The sequence below is a fragment of the Panulirus ornatus genome, chromosome 6, assembly GCF_036320965.1.
Source record: "Panulirus ornatus isolate Po-2019 chromosome 6, ASM3632096v1, whole genome shotgun sequence".
Taxonomy (NCBI): domain Eukaryota; kingdom Metazoa; phylum Arthropoda; class Malacostraca; order Decapoda; family Palinuridae; genus Panulirus; species Panulirus ornatus.
In genome coordinates this window covers 8,931,295-8,951,900 of record NC_092229.1, presented here as the reverse complement: position 1 = coordinate 8,951,900, position 20,606 = coordinate 8,931,295, and the positions used below count along the sequence as shown (strand labels likewise).

The 20,606-nt window shown below is 44.2% G+C and overlaps 1 protein-coding gene and 1 long non-coding RNA gene across 3 annotated transcripts in view; one reads left to right on the top strand and one right to left on the bottom strand.

The window, feature by feature from the left end:
* tun (N-terminal glutamine amidase tungus) overlaps positions 1–17,624 on the bottom strand; it is a 155,124-nt gene extending 137,500 nt beyond the window's left edge. The window contains exon 1 of one of the 2 annotated variants that reach the window (XM_071662479.1): positions 17,575–17,624. Coding sequence is in view for 1 of the 2 variants with exons in the window: in XM_071662487.1 (XP_071518588.1) it covers positions 17,165–17,205 (41 nt within the window). In the remaining variant the exon portion in view is untranslated. Of the gene's footprint in view, positions 1–17,164; positions 17,221–17,574 lie in introns of those variants that run through there. The other variant, XM_071662487.1, reaches the window with a different exon arrangement.
* LOC139749051 (uncharacterized) overlaps positions 1–20,606 on the top strand; it is a 110,209-nt gene that overhangs the window by 42,960 nt on the left and 46,643 nt on the right. The window lies entirely within an intron of this gene.

Sequence of the window (20,606 nt, the reverse complement as noted above, 5' to 3'; positions counted from 1 at the left end):
GGAGGGGGGGTGTGTGCAAGTAGAGACTTAATGCGCCACACAGACCGGCAGGAAGCGGACATGCATGCAAGCACTTGGAAAGGCAGGCGGCCGGCACGGGTGCGAGGGTTGAGGGAGGGTGAGAATGAAAGCAGAGAAGCGAACAAGCAAGCAAGCAGGTCGGCCAGCCAGCCGGCATGTGACAAGCAGGCAGGCACCCACGAGGCAAACACAGAAAAGACGGAAGGCGGAAACGTATTTTCTGAGGCAGAAAAAAACGACACGCAAGCAAACTGTTGGAGAAGTTGTAGATATGGATGAGCCAGGTCACCAGGTCAGTCACGCAGGTGAGAAGGCCAGAGGTCAGAGTAGCAAGTAGATACGTAGGCCAGCAGGGCAATCAGCAGGCAATTACGTAGTTCAGCAAGGCAGACTCAAGAGCTGGTCAGACATACAACACAATATAAGTATGTACACACACACACACACACACACACACACACACACTGGCCTCCGTACAGTGTACTGGTTAGCGTTACTGACCATATGTGTCAGTTCGAGTCAGCCAGAAGTCAGACTCGCAAGGGTTCGAATCCTAGGCGTGGTAGTCGGCCTACACCCAACCCAGGTGTTCATCCTCCCCTTGGGGGCTGGTCGATAAATAGTTACCTGTCGTAGGCTGGTGTGTGTGTGTGTGTGTGTGTGTGTGTGTGTGTGAATACATACACAGACTAAAGACATGAGGCATATAAACAAGATTAAGAAACGGAGCAACACGAATGTAAAACACTTTCCCCCGACACACACACACACACACACAAGCACACACACACACATACACCTCAGACATCCATCATCAACTGGTGGAATGGGAGGCTGAAAGAAATGAACGGTTTAGAACTAAATCCAAACTGGTCCGTCCACTGGATACCCCCGCCAGAATCACTGAAACAAGCAAGCCAGCAGTTTAGGAAGTCACAGCCGTACCTAAACTACCCCACCAAAGACGAATCGCTTAAGGTACAAACTGTCTTCTGGTAAATATTAGAATTACATTCAAGTACTCGGATTAAGAAAATATAAGTCAGCAAGCTGTTCACACTGTCCATTACGCCAAAACCAAGATCATGTTTCTCAATCGTGTTTCTCAAGTATGGTCATCACTACATGAAGGGAAGCACAGAGAAATAACAGAGAAGGTCTAGAGGAGAGCAATAAAGGTGATGCCATAAGAAAACGGAGATATAGTGAGACGCTGAGAGGCAGAAAATGAAAACAGAGCAGAGCAATAAAGATGATGCTAAGAAAAAGAAAACGGAGATAGAGGCTTAGAGGCCTTAAATTTGACCATCACGAGACAGAAGAGTAAGGGGTGACTTGATCAAAACCTTAAGTTTTTTATAGTTCGATGATGCTTAAAAGAGAACAGTAGTCTTCAAATGATGCTATGTAATTTCTTTTACATCAGTAAAGTAACGGAGGAATGAAATCAACTGAGTGATGAAACTAAGAAAGAAGACAGCGTACAGAAGTTCTAATATTTTTGATAGTTGAAAAAAGACTGTACACACACACACACACACACACACACACACTTAAAAACGTGTATGATAGCAAAGAATGTTCGACTCCACGCGTGTAAAGCTCCCTACCCGTACAGTATATATATATATATATATATATATATATATATATATATATATATATATATATATATACATACATATATATATATATATATATATATATATATATATATATATATATATATATATATATATATATATATATATATATATATTCGCTGCTTCCCATGTGAGCAAGGTAATGTCCAAAGCAGATAACTTGAGCCTTAAGATAAAAATCTTTGCTTAGCTCCTTCCGCTGTTCCATATTTACTACAGTAGTACACGATAAACATTGGCGTAGAGCTTGATAAGGTAGCTCTAATTCTTCTGAAAGACTGAAAAATTAATTTCAAAGTTCATTTCTAGCTTTAAAAGTCCACGACAGTAAAGCTAAAAAGATCTCTGATCCTCTCGGAGAATGTTTTGATGTCTACATCATGACGGTTGGTTGATAAGTGAAGCGAAGAGCATTTGTTTTATTTTGTAGCCGTTGTGCGAAGCGGATGTAAAAGCAGCGAGCTCAGCGAATAGAACCTTCCTATTGGCTGTTTAATATTTTTAATCTAATTCGGTGGTTAAGAGACGCAAGATGACGGGGGTTGGACGGGGAAAAGTACAGTCGAAAAACAGATATAAATATATCTATATATATGAATTGTTCAGATGTATGATGCAAGTTCTATTAAAAAGCGTGAGTAGGTTTCCTGGATGCGTATTCTCGTTGCACTATTCATATTTATATACCTCCGGGCATATTTGGTATATATGCGTGTGTGCGTAGTAATGCTGTTGTTTGTTGATTTAGGAGGGGAAACTGGCTGAGCCAAACCAAACATTGTTCACTGTGTAAATCAATGGATGACTGTAGAGCCCCCGTCAGAGCTTTGAGACTCCGTGGGAACCCGATGTGCTCCATATTTGTGCTGCTGTCAGGTCCTGAATGTGTCAATATGATTTTCTCCGTTCACTGTTGTGTACTTTAAAAGTTTATTTTCAATCTCCTGCAAGAGATTAAGCCAACCTTAAGTAATAAGCAAGGATTTAGGAAGCTCATTAATGCTAAATTTGCTCTGAACTTTATATATATATATATATATATATATATATATATATATATATATATATATATATATATATATATATATATATATAAAGTATACGTGAATTATTTATATTAACGGTGAGCGAGTTTTACTTGATCATGTACTAACTACTAACTAACAGTGTACTAACTAACAGTCAGGCTAAAGAGAAACTATTGGATTAAAATGTGCTGAGAGAGAGATAGAGAGAGAGAGAGAGAGAGAGAGAGAGACAGAGAGAGAGAGAGAGAGAGAGAGAGAGAGAGAGAGAGAGAGAGAGAGAGAGAGAGAGATGTCTGATCACCTTCAGGTGAAGTCATGGGTAAAGGTTTGTTGAGGCTTTAGGGAAAAGGAAAATGATATGGGGTGCGATGAGGGTGATGAAAGTGAGTGACTTTGGAAAAGAGATTTGTGTGAAGAGGTACCAAGGAGATTGGATGAAAAAATGACATAGGTAAGAGTGAACAAAACTAGATGAGTGGGAGAGGAATGGGAGGTATTTAGAAAATGTGGGATGTGGGCATGTGAGAGAAGGTAGTGAACGGTGGAATGAGGAAGCTGAGATGTTATTAATGAAAGAGGATGTAGAAGGGTAGGGGCTTTACCCGCAGGGAAGGAGTGTGATGATTTGAAGATGTACAAGAGGAAGAGTCAGGAGGTCAAAAGGAAGGTGCATGTGCTGGAAAAAAAAAAAAGAGGGCAAATACGAGTCTGGATGAGAGATCAACAAACGTTAACAAGTACATGAAAACATTTTGAAAGATGAATACTGTTTGGATAACTTCCCTCGCCACATGCTTTTGTCTTCTTCAAGTCTAACCTCCGTCCTCGTTGAATAAAAGAAAATGACAAACGAGCCTTCATTTGTCTTACTAAACGTATACAAAGCGTTTCCGTGACTTTGGTGGAAGGTTACATAAAATGTAGGAAGGCGGAAGTAAGTAAGCCTATTACTGGTACTGACCTTGAGCTTCGCCTCAAACGTTCTCGTTTCTACTTCCCCCGTTCACCTCACTCCACCATTCTCTGTGACTCATGTGTTTCCCTCTGATTCTTCGTTACACGCTTCTCTTGTCCTCAGAAGTGCCTGATCTCTATTCACACCACGTGAGTCGTGTATTTTGCACTATAAACTATGCATCTATACTCACTTATGTCTTATTTCTATACGATTTTATTGTCTGTTGCCAGGCTACCCATGTCATATTAGGCTACCACTGGCTGGCAGAATGCCCCTGTTTTAAATACCACAGCGGAAATGGTCTGCTAACCCAGATATTCCCTGAAGTAAATGCTTGGACAATCATCTTATCCACAAAGTCCGGAAAGGATCAAAACTCGGCTTTACAAATGAAACATGATGAACCCAACAACTCCGGCAGTCTTTTTCGCATTGTTGATGCTCAGGTCTGCGGGTAATTCTCATCCCTCCTCTATATTTACATTTTCCTTCTCGAACAGAATCATCTGCAAATAAGTTTGCCCAAGAAAGAAAGAAAAAATGTCATAGTAATACATAATACGCTCGTAATCTAGCATCTTTATATCATATAATTTTTTTTTTTCACTTTCAGATTTGAGCCTCCATTTCGAGATTACCCAGTTTTCTTTACTACAAACGGACACGTTTTCCATTCACATTCTCCCATAAAATTTCCATATCGGAATACACTCTGCACATAGCATGGAACTCCTTTTTACTCCCATCGACTGAAGTGCCTCCACGAGTGGTGGGTGGGGAGGAGAATTCTGCTTTACTATCCTGTCTCCGTCCATAAAGACTGGGAATTTAGGATCCCATTACAGTCCCCCAGCAGAAACGTACCTTAGTCACAGACCATCAGGTCTTCTATGGTCTGTCCTTCCCGTTACCCTGTGACGCATCAAGCTACCTGCCCCCCTTCCCCCCCATCTTACTGTGACGCTTCAAACTACTACCTATCCCCCCTGTGACGCACCAGACCACTCCCTATCCTTTTGTGACGCAACAGATCACTTCCTATCCTCTTGTGACGCGTCAGACCACTCCCTATCCTCATGTGACGCATCAGACCACTCCCTATCCTCTTGTGACGCATCAGACCACTCCCTATCCTCTTGTGACGCATCAGACCACTCCCTATCCTCTTGTGACGCATCAGACCACTCCCTATCCTCTTGTGACGCATCAGACCACTCCCTATCCTCTTGTGACGCGTCAGACCACTCCCTATCCTCATGTCAGACTACTCTCCATTCCCCTGTGACGCTTTAGACTACTCCCCACCCTCCTGTGGCAGGTTACTCCTGAAGTAATCCTTCTGGCCACTCCCCATCCTCACGTGGCGCCTCTGGCTACAACCTTTCCTCGTGTAACGCGTTAGGCTGCTCCCCAGCCTCTTGTGACTCAGCTGCTCTTGTCAGGAATCACAGCACTTGGAAACGAGTCACCAAGAAGCATCCAAATTTCTCTTGAAAACCCCTGAAATTCCACCCTACCATGGGAGAAAGACCCATTATCAAAGGCCGCACGTAACTTGGCAAACACCCATTTATCATTCCCATCCACGCGTCCCCAGACCACACCTCAATAACGCCTTTTGGAGCAAGACGGCTTCACCCTTGACGAGCAGGATGGGTATGATGGCCTGACCTTTGATCCGATCCTTGAAGGGTACAGCTAAGATATCCCCTCATGTTCCCTCCACGTCTTACGCATTTACGTGCTACACGGTCCAACACCCTTATCCACTACTCAGCGTCGCGACGTCTTACTCATTCACTCGAGTGTGTCTTCGTCACTCACCTCCCATAAATCACGCCTTTTGACGTTTCGCTTCAACTCTCCCGCCGTAGTCCTCATGTTTAAGAAGCTTGTCCGGATTGATTTGTTGAGGCAAGTCATAGGGTGGGCGATGGGGGTAAGGTCCTCCGTGCATTGACGAGCGTGAGGAATGAGAACTCACCGTCTGTGAGGGCACAGATGGGTGTGTGTGTGTGTGTGTGTGTGTGTGTGTGTGTGTGTGTGTGTGTGATGGTTGAAAATTTCCAGCGGTGTTGTATGGATGCGAGACGTGGTTAAGAGAGAGGTGTCGTAGCGAGAGGAGTATGCACGACAGAACTGAAGAGGGTGTGCTGACATACGGAGAGGATGAGTGAGGAGAGGTTGACTTAGGGGGGTATACGTGTCAGAAGTGGAAAGAACAAGGAGAAAAGGGGGAGGGGGGAGGGGAATCGAGGAGGTGGAAGGATGGAGTGAAAGATGCTTTGAGCGGACGTGGCCTTGAACATGCAGGAGGGTGTGAGACATGCATGGCATAGACCAAATTGGATCGATGTGACATACAGGGGGTGACGTGCTCTTAATTTGCTGAACCAGGGGATATGAAGCCTCCTCTTCACGACCCCTAACTCGCTCTAACATATAATTCCTGACTAGTTCTTTGAGTCTGACATACACTCACTAGGGAATCTCTGAGCCTGGTATACATTCACTGGGGAATCTCTGAGCCCAGTATATACTCACTAAGGGATTCCTGAGTCTGATATATACTCCTGGGGAATCCATGAGCTTGGTATATACTCCCTGGGGTTCCCTGAGCCTGGTATACACTCCTGAGGGCTTCCTGAGCTCGGTATATACTCACCAGGGGATCCCTGAGTCTGATATATACTCCTGGGGAATCCCTGAGCCTGGTATATACTCCCTGAGCCTAGTATACACTCCTGAGGACTTCCTAAGCTTGGTATATACTTCCTGGGGCTCCCTAAGCCTGGTATATATTCCAAGGGGATCTCTTACATGTCGCTTAGTCCTTGTAGGCTAAGTTCCTTCCCCTTCGTAACCCCTCTTATCCTAAGATCCTTCTTTATAGCCCTCTTAAGATCCCTCCTCTTAACTATCTCAGTCTAAGGTCTCAAATAAGAAGTTCCCTTTGGCTACATTCCCTCCTTTTAATATCCCTCTTATTCCACGACTCTTCCTCATAGTAGCCCTCTTAGTCCAAGACCTTCCTCTTTGTTTCCCTTTTAGCCTAAGACCCTTCTCGTTCTTGTATCAGTGCACCCTGCCCCCTGGGGCAGGGTGCTTGCTACCATATGCCACTATGTAAATCACCCTTGGTGTCGAAACGCTCCACCTCCCAAGAAAGTTCAGAATGAATGAGACTCATGAATCAACTCATTTTCCGTCCCTCCTCATGCAAGATATCCACGGCATTTGTCTTGTGTCCCTCCAAGATATCCACTGCATTCGTCTTGTGTCACTCCAAGAGATCCATGACTTTCTTGGAGTTCGAAGCCACCACCGCCATCATATCAGCTCGACTGATCATGCCACGTCGTAATCTTACGTTCAATTCTGGACTGCGACAGGTCGTACTTTGGTTGTTCCAGGTCGTACCGTCGTGTTCAAGCGTCGTAGCGTCATCGTCGCGTGCTCTTTGGTCGTACCGCCGTGCTTAAATACACCTCCGTCGTGCTTCATAGTCGAACCGTCGTGCTCAAGGACCATAAACGTCGTGTTGAAGAAAGGAATCGTCGTGCTCAAGGACCGTACCCGTTGTGTTCAAGGACCGTACCCGTCTTGCTCACGGACCATACCCGTCGTGCTCAAGGACCGTACCCATCGTGCACATGGACCATGCCCGTCGTGCTCAAGAGTCATAACGTCGTACACAAGGGCCGTATCCGTCGTGCTCACGGACCGTACCCGTCGTGCTCATGCACCATACCCGTCGTGCTCATGGACCGTGCCCGTCGTGCTCAAGAGTCATACCGTCGTACACACGGACCGTATCCGTCGTGCTCATGGACCGTACCCGTCGTGCTCACGGATCGTAAGCGTCGCGCCACGGACCGTACCCGTCGTGCTCAAGTCATACCGTCGTGCACCAGAGATGAACAGCTCAACGCAACATTTGAGGTACGTGGTACATATTCCGCCTCGCCCCAGCCGTCGACAGCCAGTGAGGTAAACAACGACCATGAAATATAAAGGTGATACAACTGTATAGACAGCATTGCCACAGGTGTGTCCAGAGACCCCGGGGGCGAGGGTGCTGGGGAGAGGCCGGGTGGAGGAGGAGGAGGGAGAGCAGCAGCGCCAGCCAGCAGGTTACCTCTGTCATGATGATTATGACGACTGATCAATCATGACATGCACGGGGAGAGAGAGAGAGAGAGAGAGAGAGAGAGAGAGAGAGAGAGAGAGAGAGAGAGAGAGAGAGAGAGAGAGAGAGAGAGAGAGAGAGAGAGAGACCAGATGGAAACCGGTGACCACGGGTGACAAACTGACTTTAATCTATTCGCTACGGTTACTCCCTCGTTGCCCTTGGGGTTCAGGGCTCACCGCCAGTCTATCCAGTGTGGCGGAGGATGGCTGGGGGGGGGGGGGGGGTTGTGCCAGTGCAAGGCAACAACAGGAGGTCTTGAATCGGTTGGTTTAGCGCAGTCTCCCGCCGGCCGTGGCGTCGGGGCGGTCCCGGCCGCCTCCTCCTCCTCCTCCTCCGCCACCACCACACCACTCCCCTCCCACACTCCCTCACCCTCGGTTGGAAAGGATTTTTCTCATTTTTTTACGCCATTTTCTCTACCATCTTTTTTTTTCTTTATATATTTATTTTGCTCTAAAAGTTTTAACCCATCTCTTCATAAGTCTTTCGTTTCTCTTTTCTTTTTTATGTGTATTTTGCTCCAAATTTTTTGGTATATCTCCTTATGTCTTTCCTTTCTCTTCTTTTTGACCTATCATTTACAATTCTAATATACATACATATATATATATATATATATATACATATATATATATATATATATATATATATATATATATATATATATATATATATATATATATATATATATATATATATATATATATAAGGCCGGGCCTTAAGTGAAATAGAGAGAATTATGAAGGGAAAAGGAAGAGACGAGGAAAAGTATTTACGAATTTTGGAGGAAGCGAAAGACATGAGACGGTGGAGAGTTCCAAAGCTTCGAGGCGTAGGGAAAGAAATAGTTATCAAAACGGCCCACTCTTGAATTTCCACCGGCCACACAGTAATCATGTGACGCAGCAGCTTGCCGCGTATTGTGTGGTCTAGCTAGTGGTGGGGGCACACAAGCAGCCAACTCTCTGGAGCAAGAACCAAAGTAGTAAGTATAGAAGAGGGAAAATGAACCAAAGTTGCGGTATACGGAAAGAGGGTCAAGATTGGAGGTTAGCCTGAGGGAGTTTACAAGTCAGACAGCCTTTCAGTCAACTCTGTTAAGTAAGAATGCAGAGCTAGAACAACTCCAGATGTGAGAGCACTGCTCCATACAAGGACGAATCAATCCCTTGAATAAACAGACCAACTGCTTAGACGAAAAGAAGTTTCGACATCTAAACAAGACACCCAGTTTCTTAATGACAGACTTAGCTGTTCCTGTAATGTGGGGTTGCCAAGAATGAGTGGATGTTACATTATGTTGATTGAGGCCATAGGTAGAATTACAGAAGTCATAGGAATGATGAGAGTTGTAAGGAGTTTTCGATAGAGATATGGGTAGAAACTTGGTCATTGAGGCATTAAACTTCACTAGATTTCGTCTACCCTACTGAGATAACCTGTCCAAGTATGAATTTATCGAGGAAGTGGTGTCAAGATGAGATGCAGATCGAATGAGAGAAGAAGGAGCAAAATTGAAGGATGTGGTTGAATGCAGTGTTGAGCTGTCAGCGTATGAACGCATTTGATCAATTGTGGAAGACAGGAAATCGTCAAAAAAGAAAGTGTAGGAAAGAGGACAGAACCTTGAGGGACACCGAAGTTCTTGGAAAAGGGGGAAGGGGGAGGCTGATCTGTCAACAACCAAAGAGATAGACTGGCCGGAAAGGAAGCTAGATATGAATGAGCAAAGTGAGGGAAGGAAACCAGAAAAGGGAAGCATAGAAATAAGATCCCGATGTCACAACCTGTCAAAAGCTTTGGATATATCAAGGGTAACTACTCATAGCTCCTCAATTATCATTTGTGGATCTCACCATATGGAAGCACACTCTTTCATTACACGGGGTTGGATGCCACCAGGACCATAAGCCTTCCTTATGTCCAGAGAAAGAAGCGCTTTTCGGACAGTCCGAAAAGAGATTACGCGTAAGGGCATAGGATTAGTAAGAGGAGCATCAGGGGGTCAAGGAATGTTAGCGTCATCCAAGGTGGAGTTAGAGAAGAAACGGGAACTCAAGAAAGTTGCTTTGTCGACGGCATAGATAGCTATAGTACCGTCAGAACAGAAAAGTGAAGGAAAGGTAGAGTGACGAAAGTTGTCGATGTCTTCAGCTATAGACCAGAAAGACCTATTAGTAGATGGCGTGGAGAGGTTATACACTTTCTTTGAATAAAGGAACGCTTTGCGTGACGGATAACATGCTTGCAGTGATTACGGGCAGTGATACAAGCTGAATGGGAGTCAGAGGGACGAGAGTCTTTCAAGCCCGATATGTCTGATCCCTTGCCTGGTCTCAGAACAGGAACGGTCGAACCATGAACTGGAGGAAGAGATCATCTTGGAGGAAAAGGGGATAAATGGTTCCATTCCCGCAAGAAGAACCTCTAACATAAGTGTGGCAGAGACAGAAGCATCACCACATATGAGACAGTAATTCACCTCAGGAAAGTCAGAAAAGAAGTTACGTAAGTTCTTCCACTAAGCTTTGTCGAGTTGCCAGTATTGCTCTTAGAAGGGGCTGCTGGAGAGGGAGGTGCCGTTAGAATAGATACATTTATGAAAATAAGATCATGGGAACCAATTGGAGGAGAAATTGTGTAGTTACAGGAAGATGGACTTGAGGTGAAAAACAGATCCAGAATGTCAGGAGAGTGGTCACGGCGGTCAGGAATATGGATAGGGTGGGAGATGATTTGCTCTAAATGATTGAGGATAGAGAACGCGAGGGCTCCAGTCCCTCCACCATCCGTAAGGGAGGAATTCAACCATTCCCTATGGTGAACGTTGAAATCCTCGAAGAAGAGGATCTCGGTTTGCGGGTGAGAGGATGCCACAGTCTTATGATATGTGTTTAGACAGTTGAAGAAAGATGTAAGACTTGGAGAAAAAAGGAGAGCAACAGGAGAAATAGAAGGAAAGTGCAGTAACTGAGAGACAGACCTTGAGACATAAATGTTTGGGGACTCAAGGTCCTTCAGGCGTGTTAATACTGGAATAAACAATATATATATATATATATATATATATATATATATATATATATATATATATATATATGTATATATATATATATATATATATATATATATATATATATATATATATATATATATATATATATATATATATATATATATACATATATATATATGAAGAAATCGCCATTCAGTGGTAGGTCAGATAATTCTATTTAACATGTAGTCTCTCCCATACTGATATTTCGCAGTAAATATACATGCCACATTAATAGTTACATATCTAATTCGTCTTAAGCTGCAACAATTTTAACTGTTAAATATTGCTCAATGATGTTAGATGTAAAATTTGCCCTGAGATATATATAGTAAGTATTTTTGGAAAACATCAAACCATACCTTGCCCCGGAGCTAAACCTTTCACATTCTCATGTAATACTACTGAAACAGGAGGGTGAGGGACGTGGGTGGCACTAGGGTCGTGAGACAGGAGCGTACGGGACCTGGACCAGGGTAAGTGGTAGTTCGAATCCTTTATTTCTGAACGACACCGTTTTCCTTCTCTTTTTGTCATCTCATGTTCTGTGTCTTCGCCCTCTTCTTTCGAATCATTCGGAGTTTCTCTATCATTTCTCTCTCCATCTTATTTAGTTCATGGTGACCGCTCGAAACCTTCTTCCAAAAATTCTCACTTTTCCCAATTATTCTTTCTTTCTCTCCTTCTGTCGTATATCACTGCATGTCTTTGCTCTTTGCTGTGCCTTCTTAAAACTTCCTTTTCTCTTCCCTTCCAGAACGAAGCACCTTCTCTACGTCAAACAACACAAAACAATGGCCAGAAAAAAGACTATGTGGCCAATTCCGTCAGCAGGATCTTCTTCAGAGGGCTGTCTTGTGTTAGTTCCCGTAGGTAGGCTGTTATAAGGCTGTAGGCCATTTCCCTCATATAAAGAGCCACTTTGGGTCCTACCAATGCCATGGTAAACCACATAGATGAAAGATCTTTTGCTGTTTCTATGATTTGGGGCGGTTCACTATAGAGATAATCCCCGGTGGTAGGCAGGCCACAGATATTCAAGGGACGATAGAGACGTCTGTGATAAGTCTTCGTTTGCTGTCGTCCAAGGTCCACCATAGCCCCTACCTGGAGCTGTTTCATCGGTAACCCTACGTGCACCGCACACACACACACACACACACACACACACCTGCGTCAGTCAAACCAATGATGAATCTCTCCAGTTTCGATTCCCAATCGCACCTTCACTTTATCCCAGTGTGACTCCCATGTCTTACCCATACAGAGAATGAATCCACAATTTTAGGGAAATAAATAAAATTCAAATTACAGGGATAAATCTTTCCCTAACGAAACAACAGAAGATAAAAGGCAATAATGACTTCTTACAGTGAGGAGAATGTGGTAGTTTATTATATGTAATAATAAAGCTGCCCTCATGGTCGCTGTACCCCAGCCATAGTGAAGGTACAGAGGTGCGTCCTGTTAAAGGGAAGATGCAGTAATGCGGATATAGCAGTGGTAGCGACAGTGTAAGTGTATGAAATGGCAGGAATGCTGGAGTGGTGAAGATAGCGTAGCCTACGTCTCTTGGCGTCGTGTTACAGGCAGAAGGACTTGGAGTGGCGGATGCAGTCGGTCCTCAGTAGCAAAGACTGTAGGAATATCGGAGTAGTGATGCTAATTCTTTGGAACTGATGATGGTTGGGACTGTTTAAATATGCGAAGCCTTTCCATTCTTTGCTAGGATATAGGAAGCCATGACATGTCGCACCAAGAGATAGAAAGCCACGCCATTCTTCTAAGACGTGAGAAATCATGCCGTAAGATACAAGAAGCCGTCCCCATACCTTACTACGAAATAGAAAACCATGCTATGTCTCATCGAAATATGCGAAGCCTTTCCATTCTTTGCTAGGATATAGGAAGCCATGACATGTCGCACCAAGAGATAGAAAGCCACGCCATTCTTCTAAGACGTGAGAAATCATGCCGTAAGATACAAGAAGCCGTCCCCATACCTTACTACGAAATAGAAAACCATGCTATGTCTCATCGAAATATGCGAAGCCTTTCCATTCTTTGCTAGGATATAGGAAGCCATGACATGTCGCACCAAGAGATAGAAAGCCACGCCATTCTTCTAAGACGTGAGAAATCATGCCGTAAGATACAAGAAGCCGTCCCCATACCTTACTACGAAATAGAAAACCATGCTATGTCTCATCGAAATATGCGAAGCCTTTCCATTCTTTGCTAGGATATAGGAAGCCATGACATGTCGCACCAAGAGATAGAAAGCCACGCCATTCTTCTAAGACGTGAGAAATCATGCCGTAAGATACAAGAAGCCGTCCCCATACCTTACTACGAAATAGAAAACCATGCTATGTCTCATCGAAATATGCGAAGCCTTTCCATTCTTTGCTAGGATATAGGAAGCCATGACATGTCGCACCAAGAGATAGAAAGCCACGCCATTCTTCTAAGACGTGAGAAATCATGCCGTAAGATACAAGAAGCCGTCCCCATACCTTACTACGAAATAGAAAACCATGCTATGTCTCATCGAAATATGCGAAGCCTTTCCATTCTTTGCTAGGATATAGGAAGCCATGACATGTCGCACCAAGAGATAGAAAGCCACGCCATTCTTCTAAGACGTGAGAAATCATGCCGTAAGATACAAGAAGCCGTCCCCATACCTTACTACGAAATAGAAAACCATGCTATGTCTCATCGAAATATGCGAAGCCTTTCCATTCTTTGCTAGGATATAGGAAGCCATGACATGTCGCACCAAGAGATAGAAAGCCACGCCATTCTTCTAAGACGTGAGAAATCATGCCGTAAGATACAAGAAGCCGTCCCCATACCTTACTACGAAATAGAAAACCATGCTATGTCTCATCGAAATATGCGAAGCCTTTCCATTCTTTGCTAGGATATAGGAAGCCATGACATGTCGCACCAAGAGATAGAAAGCCACGCCATTCTTCTAAGACGTGAGAAATCATGCCGTAAGATACAAGAAGCCGTCCCCATACCTTACTACGAAATAGAAAACCATGCTATGTCTCATCGAAATATGCGAAGCCTTTCCATTCTTTGCTAGGATATAGGAAGCCATGACATGTCGCACCAAGAGATAGAAAGCCACGCCATTCTTCTAAGACGTGAGAAATCATGCCGTAAGATACAAGAAGCCGTCCCCATACCTTACTACGAAATAGAAAACCATGCTATGTCTCATCGAAATATGCGAAGCCTTTCCATTCTTTGCTAGGATATAGGAAGCCATGACATGTCGCACCAAGAGATAGAAAGCCACGCCATTCTTCTAAGACGTGAGAAATCATGCCGTAAGATACAAGAAGCCGTCCCCATACCTTACTACGAAATAGAAAACCATGCTATGTCTCATCGAAATATGCGAAGCCTTTCCATTCTTTGCTAGGATATAGGAAGCCATGACATGTCGCACCAAGAGATAGAAAGCCACGCCATTCTTCTAAGACGTGAGAAATCATGCCGTAAGATACAAGAAGCCGTCCCCATACCTTACTACGAAATAGAAAACCATGCTATGTCTCATCGAAATATGCGAAGCCTTTCCATTCTTTGCTAGGATATAGGAAGCCATGACATGTCGCACCAAGAGATAGAAAGCCACGCCATTCTTCTAAGACGTGAGAAATCATGCCGTAAGATACAAGAAGCCGTCCCCATACCTTACTACGAAATAGAAAACCATGCTATGTCTCATCGAAATATGCGAAGCCTTTCCATTCTTTGCTAGGATATAGGAAGCCATGACATGTCGCACCAAGAGATAGAAAGCCACGCCATTCTTCTAAGACGTGAGAAATCATGCCGTAAGATACAAGAAGCCGTCCCCATACCTTACTACGAAATAGAAAACCATGCTATGTCTCATCGAAATATGCGAAGCCTTTCCATTCTTTGCTAGGATATAGGAAGCCATGCCGTGCCTCACCAAGCCATGAGAAACCATGCCTTGCCCTACCAATTTTAGCCGAGCCAAACTTTGCCAAGGCAAGACAGCAGACACGACGACGCACCGCGCCACATTAATCTAAGCCTAGCTAACACCAACCAAACCATGTCAGCTCGAGACATACGATGCTACGCTATGCGAAACCCAGCCAACACAAGCGGCTATACATGTTATGTTATGTCATGCGAAACCTAGCCAAAACGAGCGACAACTATACATGTAGTTATGTTATGCGAAACCTAGCCAACAAAAAGGTTATACATGCGATGTCATGTCACGCGAAGCCTAGCCACAACGAGCGGCTATACATGCGATGTTATGTTATGCGAAACCAAGCCAACACAAGCGGCTATATCGTGATATGTCAAGCCAAGCCAACTAAACTTAGAGGGAGTTAGATATTTCCGTGTCCAACTAAACCAAAGAACAACCATGTCCATTAATTGCACCTAACCCAAGGACACAATCCACTCCTATCGAACCTGTTATCAAAAATTCGTTGTTTTATTAAAAACACATTCAATTTGAGAATAGAAAACGCGCACCCACCTCAACTAAAATAAAAGCTAACGGGATCTCTTTTTTTTCCGGATTTCATTTTTCTTTTTTTTCTTTTTTACCCCAAAAGCGGCGAATTCTAGCGAGGATTAAATCCACGGCTGTATCGTTAATCTCTCGAATGCCTTCGAGGTCCATCGTGCGGGATAAACGGCCAAACATTCCCAAGCATGTGTCGCATGAGAGCTCGGCAAGCCGTTGCGTCATATGATTCGTGTGGCCGTTGGCAACTCAAGGGTCGGCCGATTTGATAACTCTTTCTTTCCCTACACCTCTAAGCTTTGGATCTCCCTACCCTCCCAAAAGGTGACTATGACCAAGTACTTTTTAAATGACAGGTTTCTCACTCTCTCCAAAAGTTTGTAAATACTTGTCCCTGTCTTCTCTATTTTTCTCTTTCTGAAACCTCTTTATATTTCAATTAGGTCCTGCCTCGATAAGGACTTTCGTCCGTGACTGGATGTCGGCCAGGTGAACGGGTTGGTCGTACTCCTGGTGAACCCTGGCAACCGGCCATGATGTAAACTAAGGAGCCTCTTCTGTGTCCAGTACGAATGCTGCTTTGTGGGCGGTAATTTACAGCTACGTCGCTTGCCTGGCATGGCAGACACTTCGCAACTGCTTTCTCGTTGTCGTCATCTGACCGTCCGTCCGTCACACTTTAAGTTGTGACTTGGGTCACAATATACAAAATTTATTTCAGGTACTCATGAGACTTTATGGAGAGCAGTGCTTCCAAGCATAGGAAAAAATCAACGATATAAAAATCATAACTCGTAATGATTGCAAATCGTAGGATTATTGCAGACGTAGACTGCAACATCCCAGGTCGAGGGTCAATCAAAGGTCTAAAGAAAATTGCTTCCCATCATAATCTACACGCGTTTTCCTTCTTGTATATATATATATATATATATATATATATATATATATATATATATATATATATATATATATATATATATATATATATCAAGCCAAAAATCACTGTGCACGTACCGTGGACGATGAGTATACTGAGAGTCTCTGTACATCAAGACAAATACATTTCCCATACTTAAGTTACAACTGCCGGCTGCCGGATCTCGGCGCGTCCTCATCTTGATCCAGTTACTCGAAACTTGGCAATAAACCACCGCACTGCGTTGCCCTGTGGTACAGCAGCGTCGGGTTACTTTTTCAGCAAACTTTATTGGTCTGTACTGCGTAACACTCGAGCCTCAGGCGACCAAACCATTTTCACATTAACACCTGTCGGCATCCGGACACGCCTGAGTTCAAAGAAACACTGACGTGATGTTGCGTGAGGAAGGAAGGTGCAGAGAGGAGGAGGAGGAGGAGGAGGAGGTCGGTCGCCTTGTGAAAAGTCACGCAAGTCATTTGTTGTAATAATGACAATAAGAATGGGATGGTTTTATCGTTTTTAGTATTGGTGCACATTGACTTTTGGCTCGTTATATATATATATATATATATATATATATATATATATATATATATATATATATATATATACACACACACACACACACGCACAGCCTTTATTCAATGACCTCAAGGTAATCAATGTATTGTTTGTCAACATGAGTTACTTATCACGAACAATGGACAACGTTGCTCGAGTTGTCTTGCTTATCATCTGTCCATCGTGGCGGACTGAATTCCACAAAACCCCACGTGACATAGGTAACGTTATGGTTCATACTCACTTGCCTTGCCCTTGCCTCTGTTCCAATTTCATCGAGGACATGCTGATACAAACTGATGCTTAGGAACAGCACTGACTGCACTAAGCAACGAACTAGTAGATCATCGACCCAGTTTAACATAGCCCAGTCGTATTTCATAACACCTTCACCATAGTCGAGAAAGGAATCTGCCTCAAAGCAAGCAACAAATGATATAAACCTGGTGACATCCATGATAGAAATACATAATGATAATCGACTCTGTTACAGCCACAAAAAAAAAAAAAAAATGTGATGGACACCTTCATTTTCCTTCGAACAAAACCACAGATATGAGAACATTTCTACTGGCTCCCTCAGTCCCTTGAACAACTTGGACCAAAGAATTAACGAGGCATCGCACTACTGGATATGTTCTCAGCTTCTCTTACTGAAATATATGTGTCCGTGTGTGTGTGTATGTGCGTTATCACTGACCACCGAACACTGTCGTGTGAGGAGCTGACTCGAACACTGCAAGACCTACTTGCTGATTTTATCGTTCGATATCTTATCTTTCGGCCCCGACGTGGATGGGTGAAAGTGCCTTATGGCTACCAAGTTACCACCAGAGGGCAAACAGGCGGAGTAGCTAGCCTGAAGGTGGATGTGTGTCTCTCTAAGTGGGTCAACCTGTCTTTCAAAGGATCTTCTTGTTTCGATATGAGATCCTTGGTCTCAAGGCGAGTCATTGTGGTTGAATGAATCATGAAGGTGTGAGGTGGATTAGTCTCCACTGACATGGGTAGTCGAGCGCTAAGTGGATCAGTAGATCTTGTGGTGGAAGCGCTGGGTATAAGGTGGATCAGTGAATTTCCCAGTTGATCAGACGGTCTCTTCGTGAACTATCCTGCTCTGAGAATGACCACCACTCAAGTCTTGGAATATATTCCTTTGTCCCACGGAGGAACAGTTGGCCTCTGGCTGGATCCGTGTACACCTCAGTGGATCACTCCAACGATAAGTAATTCACTCGGTCAGTGAATGGATCAAGTCGGTGCCAGTGTGAATCGGTCAGCCTCCCGATCAAATCAGATGGTCACTGAACGGATCGGCTGGATTGGATCAGTTAGTGTCTAGATTCGTTCAACGTCTCTGACTGGATCAGTTTATACTTCCTCTCATCTCACCGAGATCGGAAACCGTCTTCAAGCCCCACAGCTCGATCTGGGGGTGGTGTTTAGAAAATCAGGCCTTGAGTTATTGCTGGTTCTTTGCTATGCTCCTCGACTTGGCTGGTCTCGTAAACCTCAGAGGAAACTGTTTTGTCCCCTTTTACTACAGAAGTCCACACACCTTACCATACACTTTACATGTGACAAACAGGGTTGGGATCTTGACATCTATGTTATCTTTTTTTCATGTTTCCAGAAGGTTTTCCGTTCCTTGCTGGATTTAATCAAGATACTCTACCCAATATATCACCCTGGAAAGAAAATAGGCATTGTTTATGCAGCATTTCAGCTGCGCTAATTATGGTGTATCTCTCGCGTGTGCCTGCTAATGAGCACAGTTTTAGACCTTTTAACCTGTCCCAGTAATTCAGATGTTTTGCTTAATGATGCGTTTGGTAAAGAACCTCTGAGCATTTTTTTCCAGTTCACCAGTATCTCCGTCTCTGTGTAGTGACGTACACACACACAACACAATAGGACTGCACCTGTGAGATATCATGTGCTTTGAGTGGTGTCGGTGCCTTCGTTTTAAACGTTCTCAATACCCAGTCTATCGTCTTTAAAGATACGATTATCCCCTTGTTGTTTTTTCGTATGGTAAGGTCATCTGTTACCTCCTGGATCTCGGACGCGTCTCTCTCGTACTGTATCTGTCTTACACGCGCTATGTAACTTTGCTTCGTTCTTTCCACGCCTCAAGTGTTGACAATCGTTCGTTCGCGTTGACCATCCCATCATTTTCGGAGGCACACTGGAAGATTCAAGGTGATGTACGATTGACGTTTTCTTTTTTTGTGTGTGTGTGTCCTCAGTACTTGAAACGGCCGTCCCAGTCCGGGTGTCATAAAGCAACTGGAACTTGGCTTTTGTTGTGAGCTGATGTCATACACCCACTTCGTAGCGTCTGATGATTTTGCCGACTGGGGGACAGACAAAGAATCTTCATAACCACTGTCATACCTTTCCGCTATCGCCCTCAGGATGGACACGACCCGCACAATAGGTACGACACTGTTAAGAGGAAAAAACAAAAAAAACTGTACTGCGTGTTTGCTAGCGATGTTGTACAGAAATTCATAAACCTCTTATGAATTCCTCTTTGGCATAACAGGAAAAAACAACCGTCTATGATGTTCGCAAACAGTGGACTGTCTATAAGGCAGAAACAAAAACGTAACGGAGACCACGTTGAAGGGAATTGGATAGCTATCTTCCTCCTCCCGTTCGTTCAATACGCCTTGTTTCAACTTTGTTTATGGAGGATTCGATACGGCTCTGCGTGAAGTAGTCCGAGTGAATCAACGGCTCAGTCCTTCTCGAGGCGTAACAGCTGAACTTGGATTAGGTCGGCCATTCCCTGTGTGGGGGAAGTTTACACTGAGGCTCAGCTGGTGACGTCTAATAGACTCGAGTCGATATCGCTCAGGATGCTGAAGTTACAGGTGGATTCGCCTCCTTCCAACCCTGGAACACGGGGTTCGACGTGAGCGGTACTGAGGTGAAAAGACATGGGATCGTCCGACAGCTTTAGCAGGATCGTGTCAGGCGCGACGCACGGCATAGTGCCATTAAACGTCCCTCTGTACGGCATTGTTGTCCTGGGTGGGCGACCACACCCTCGCTAACAGCATGAGACGGAGGGGCGGGGTGCTGTGTTGCGTGGCGAGGTGTGGGGGGCGTGGTGCAGGGTGAGGTATGGTGTGAGGCGCGACGTGGTGCGGGGCAAGACGTAGTGTGTGTGTGTGTGTGTATGGATGAGATACTGTACGAGGGGTAATGCGAGGTGAGGAGTGCAAAAACTAGCTGTGTTGTGATACGTGATGAGGCTTGGTGATATGCTGTTTGGGGGTGACATCGGGTGCGATGTGTGGTGAGGAGTGTGGTGTGTGTTGTGCGGTGGTGGCATGGTGGAGCGTAGTATGTGGTCTGGTGAGCTGTGGTGTGCAGTAAGACGAGGTGTGTGGGGAGGTGTAATTTGTGGTGGGGTGTGGTTTATAATTACCTATTTGTACGGTAAGGGGAGAACTCTCTACACTTATGGGGCCCACAACTCTCAATCTTTCTCTATTTTTATAAAACTTTGTAAACTTTTATATATAGTCAGCATTCACAATATCACCATCTAGCTCTCTTTTTTTTCCATTCATCTACAAATCTAGTTTCATACACGAACCTCACATCTTTTCTAACAAGTTTCTTGCTTATCATCGTCTTGTGGTTTCACTATTTCGATGAAGTTTACTATTGCC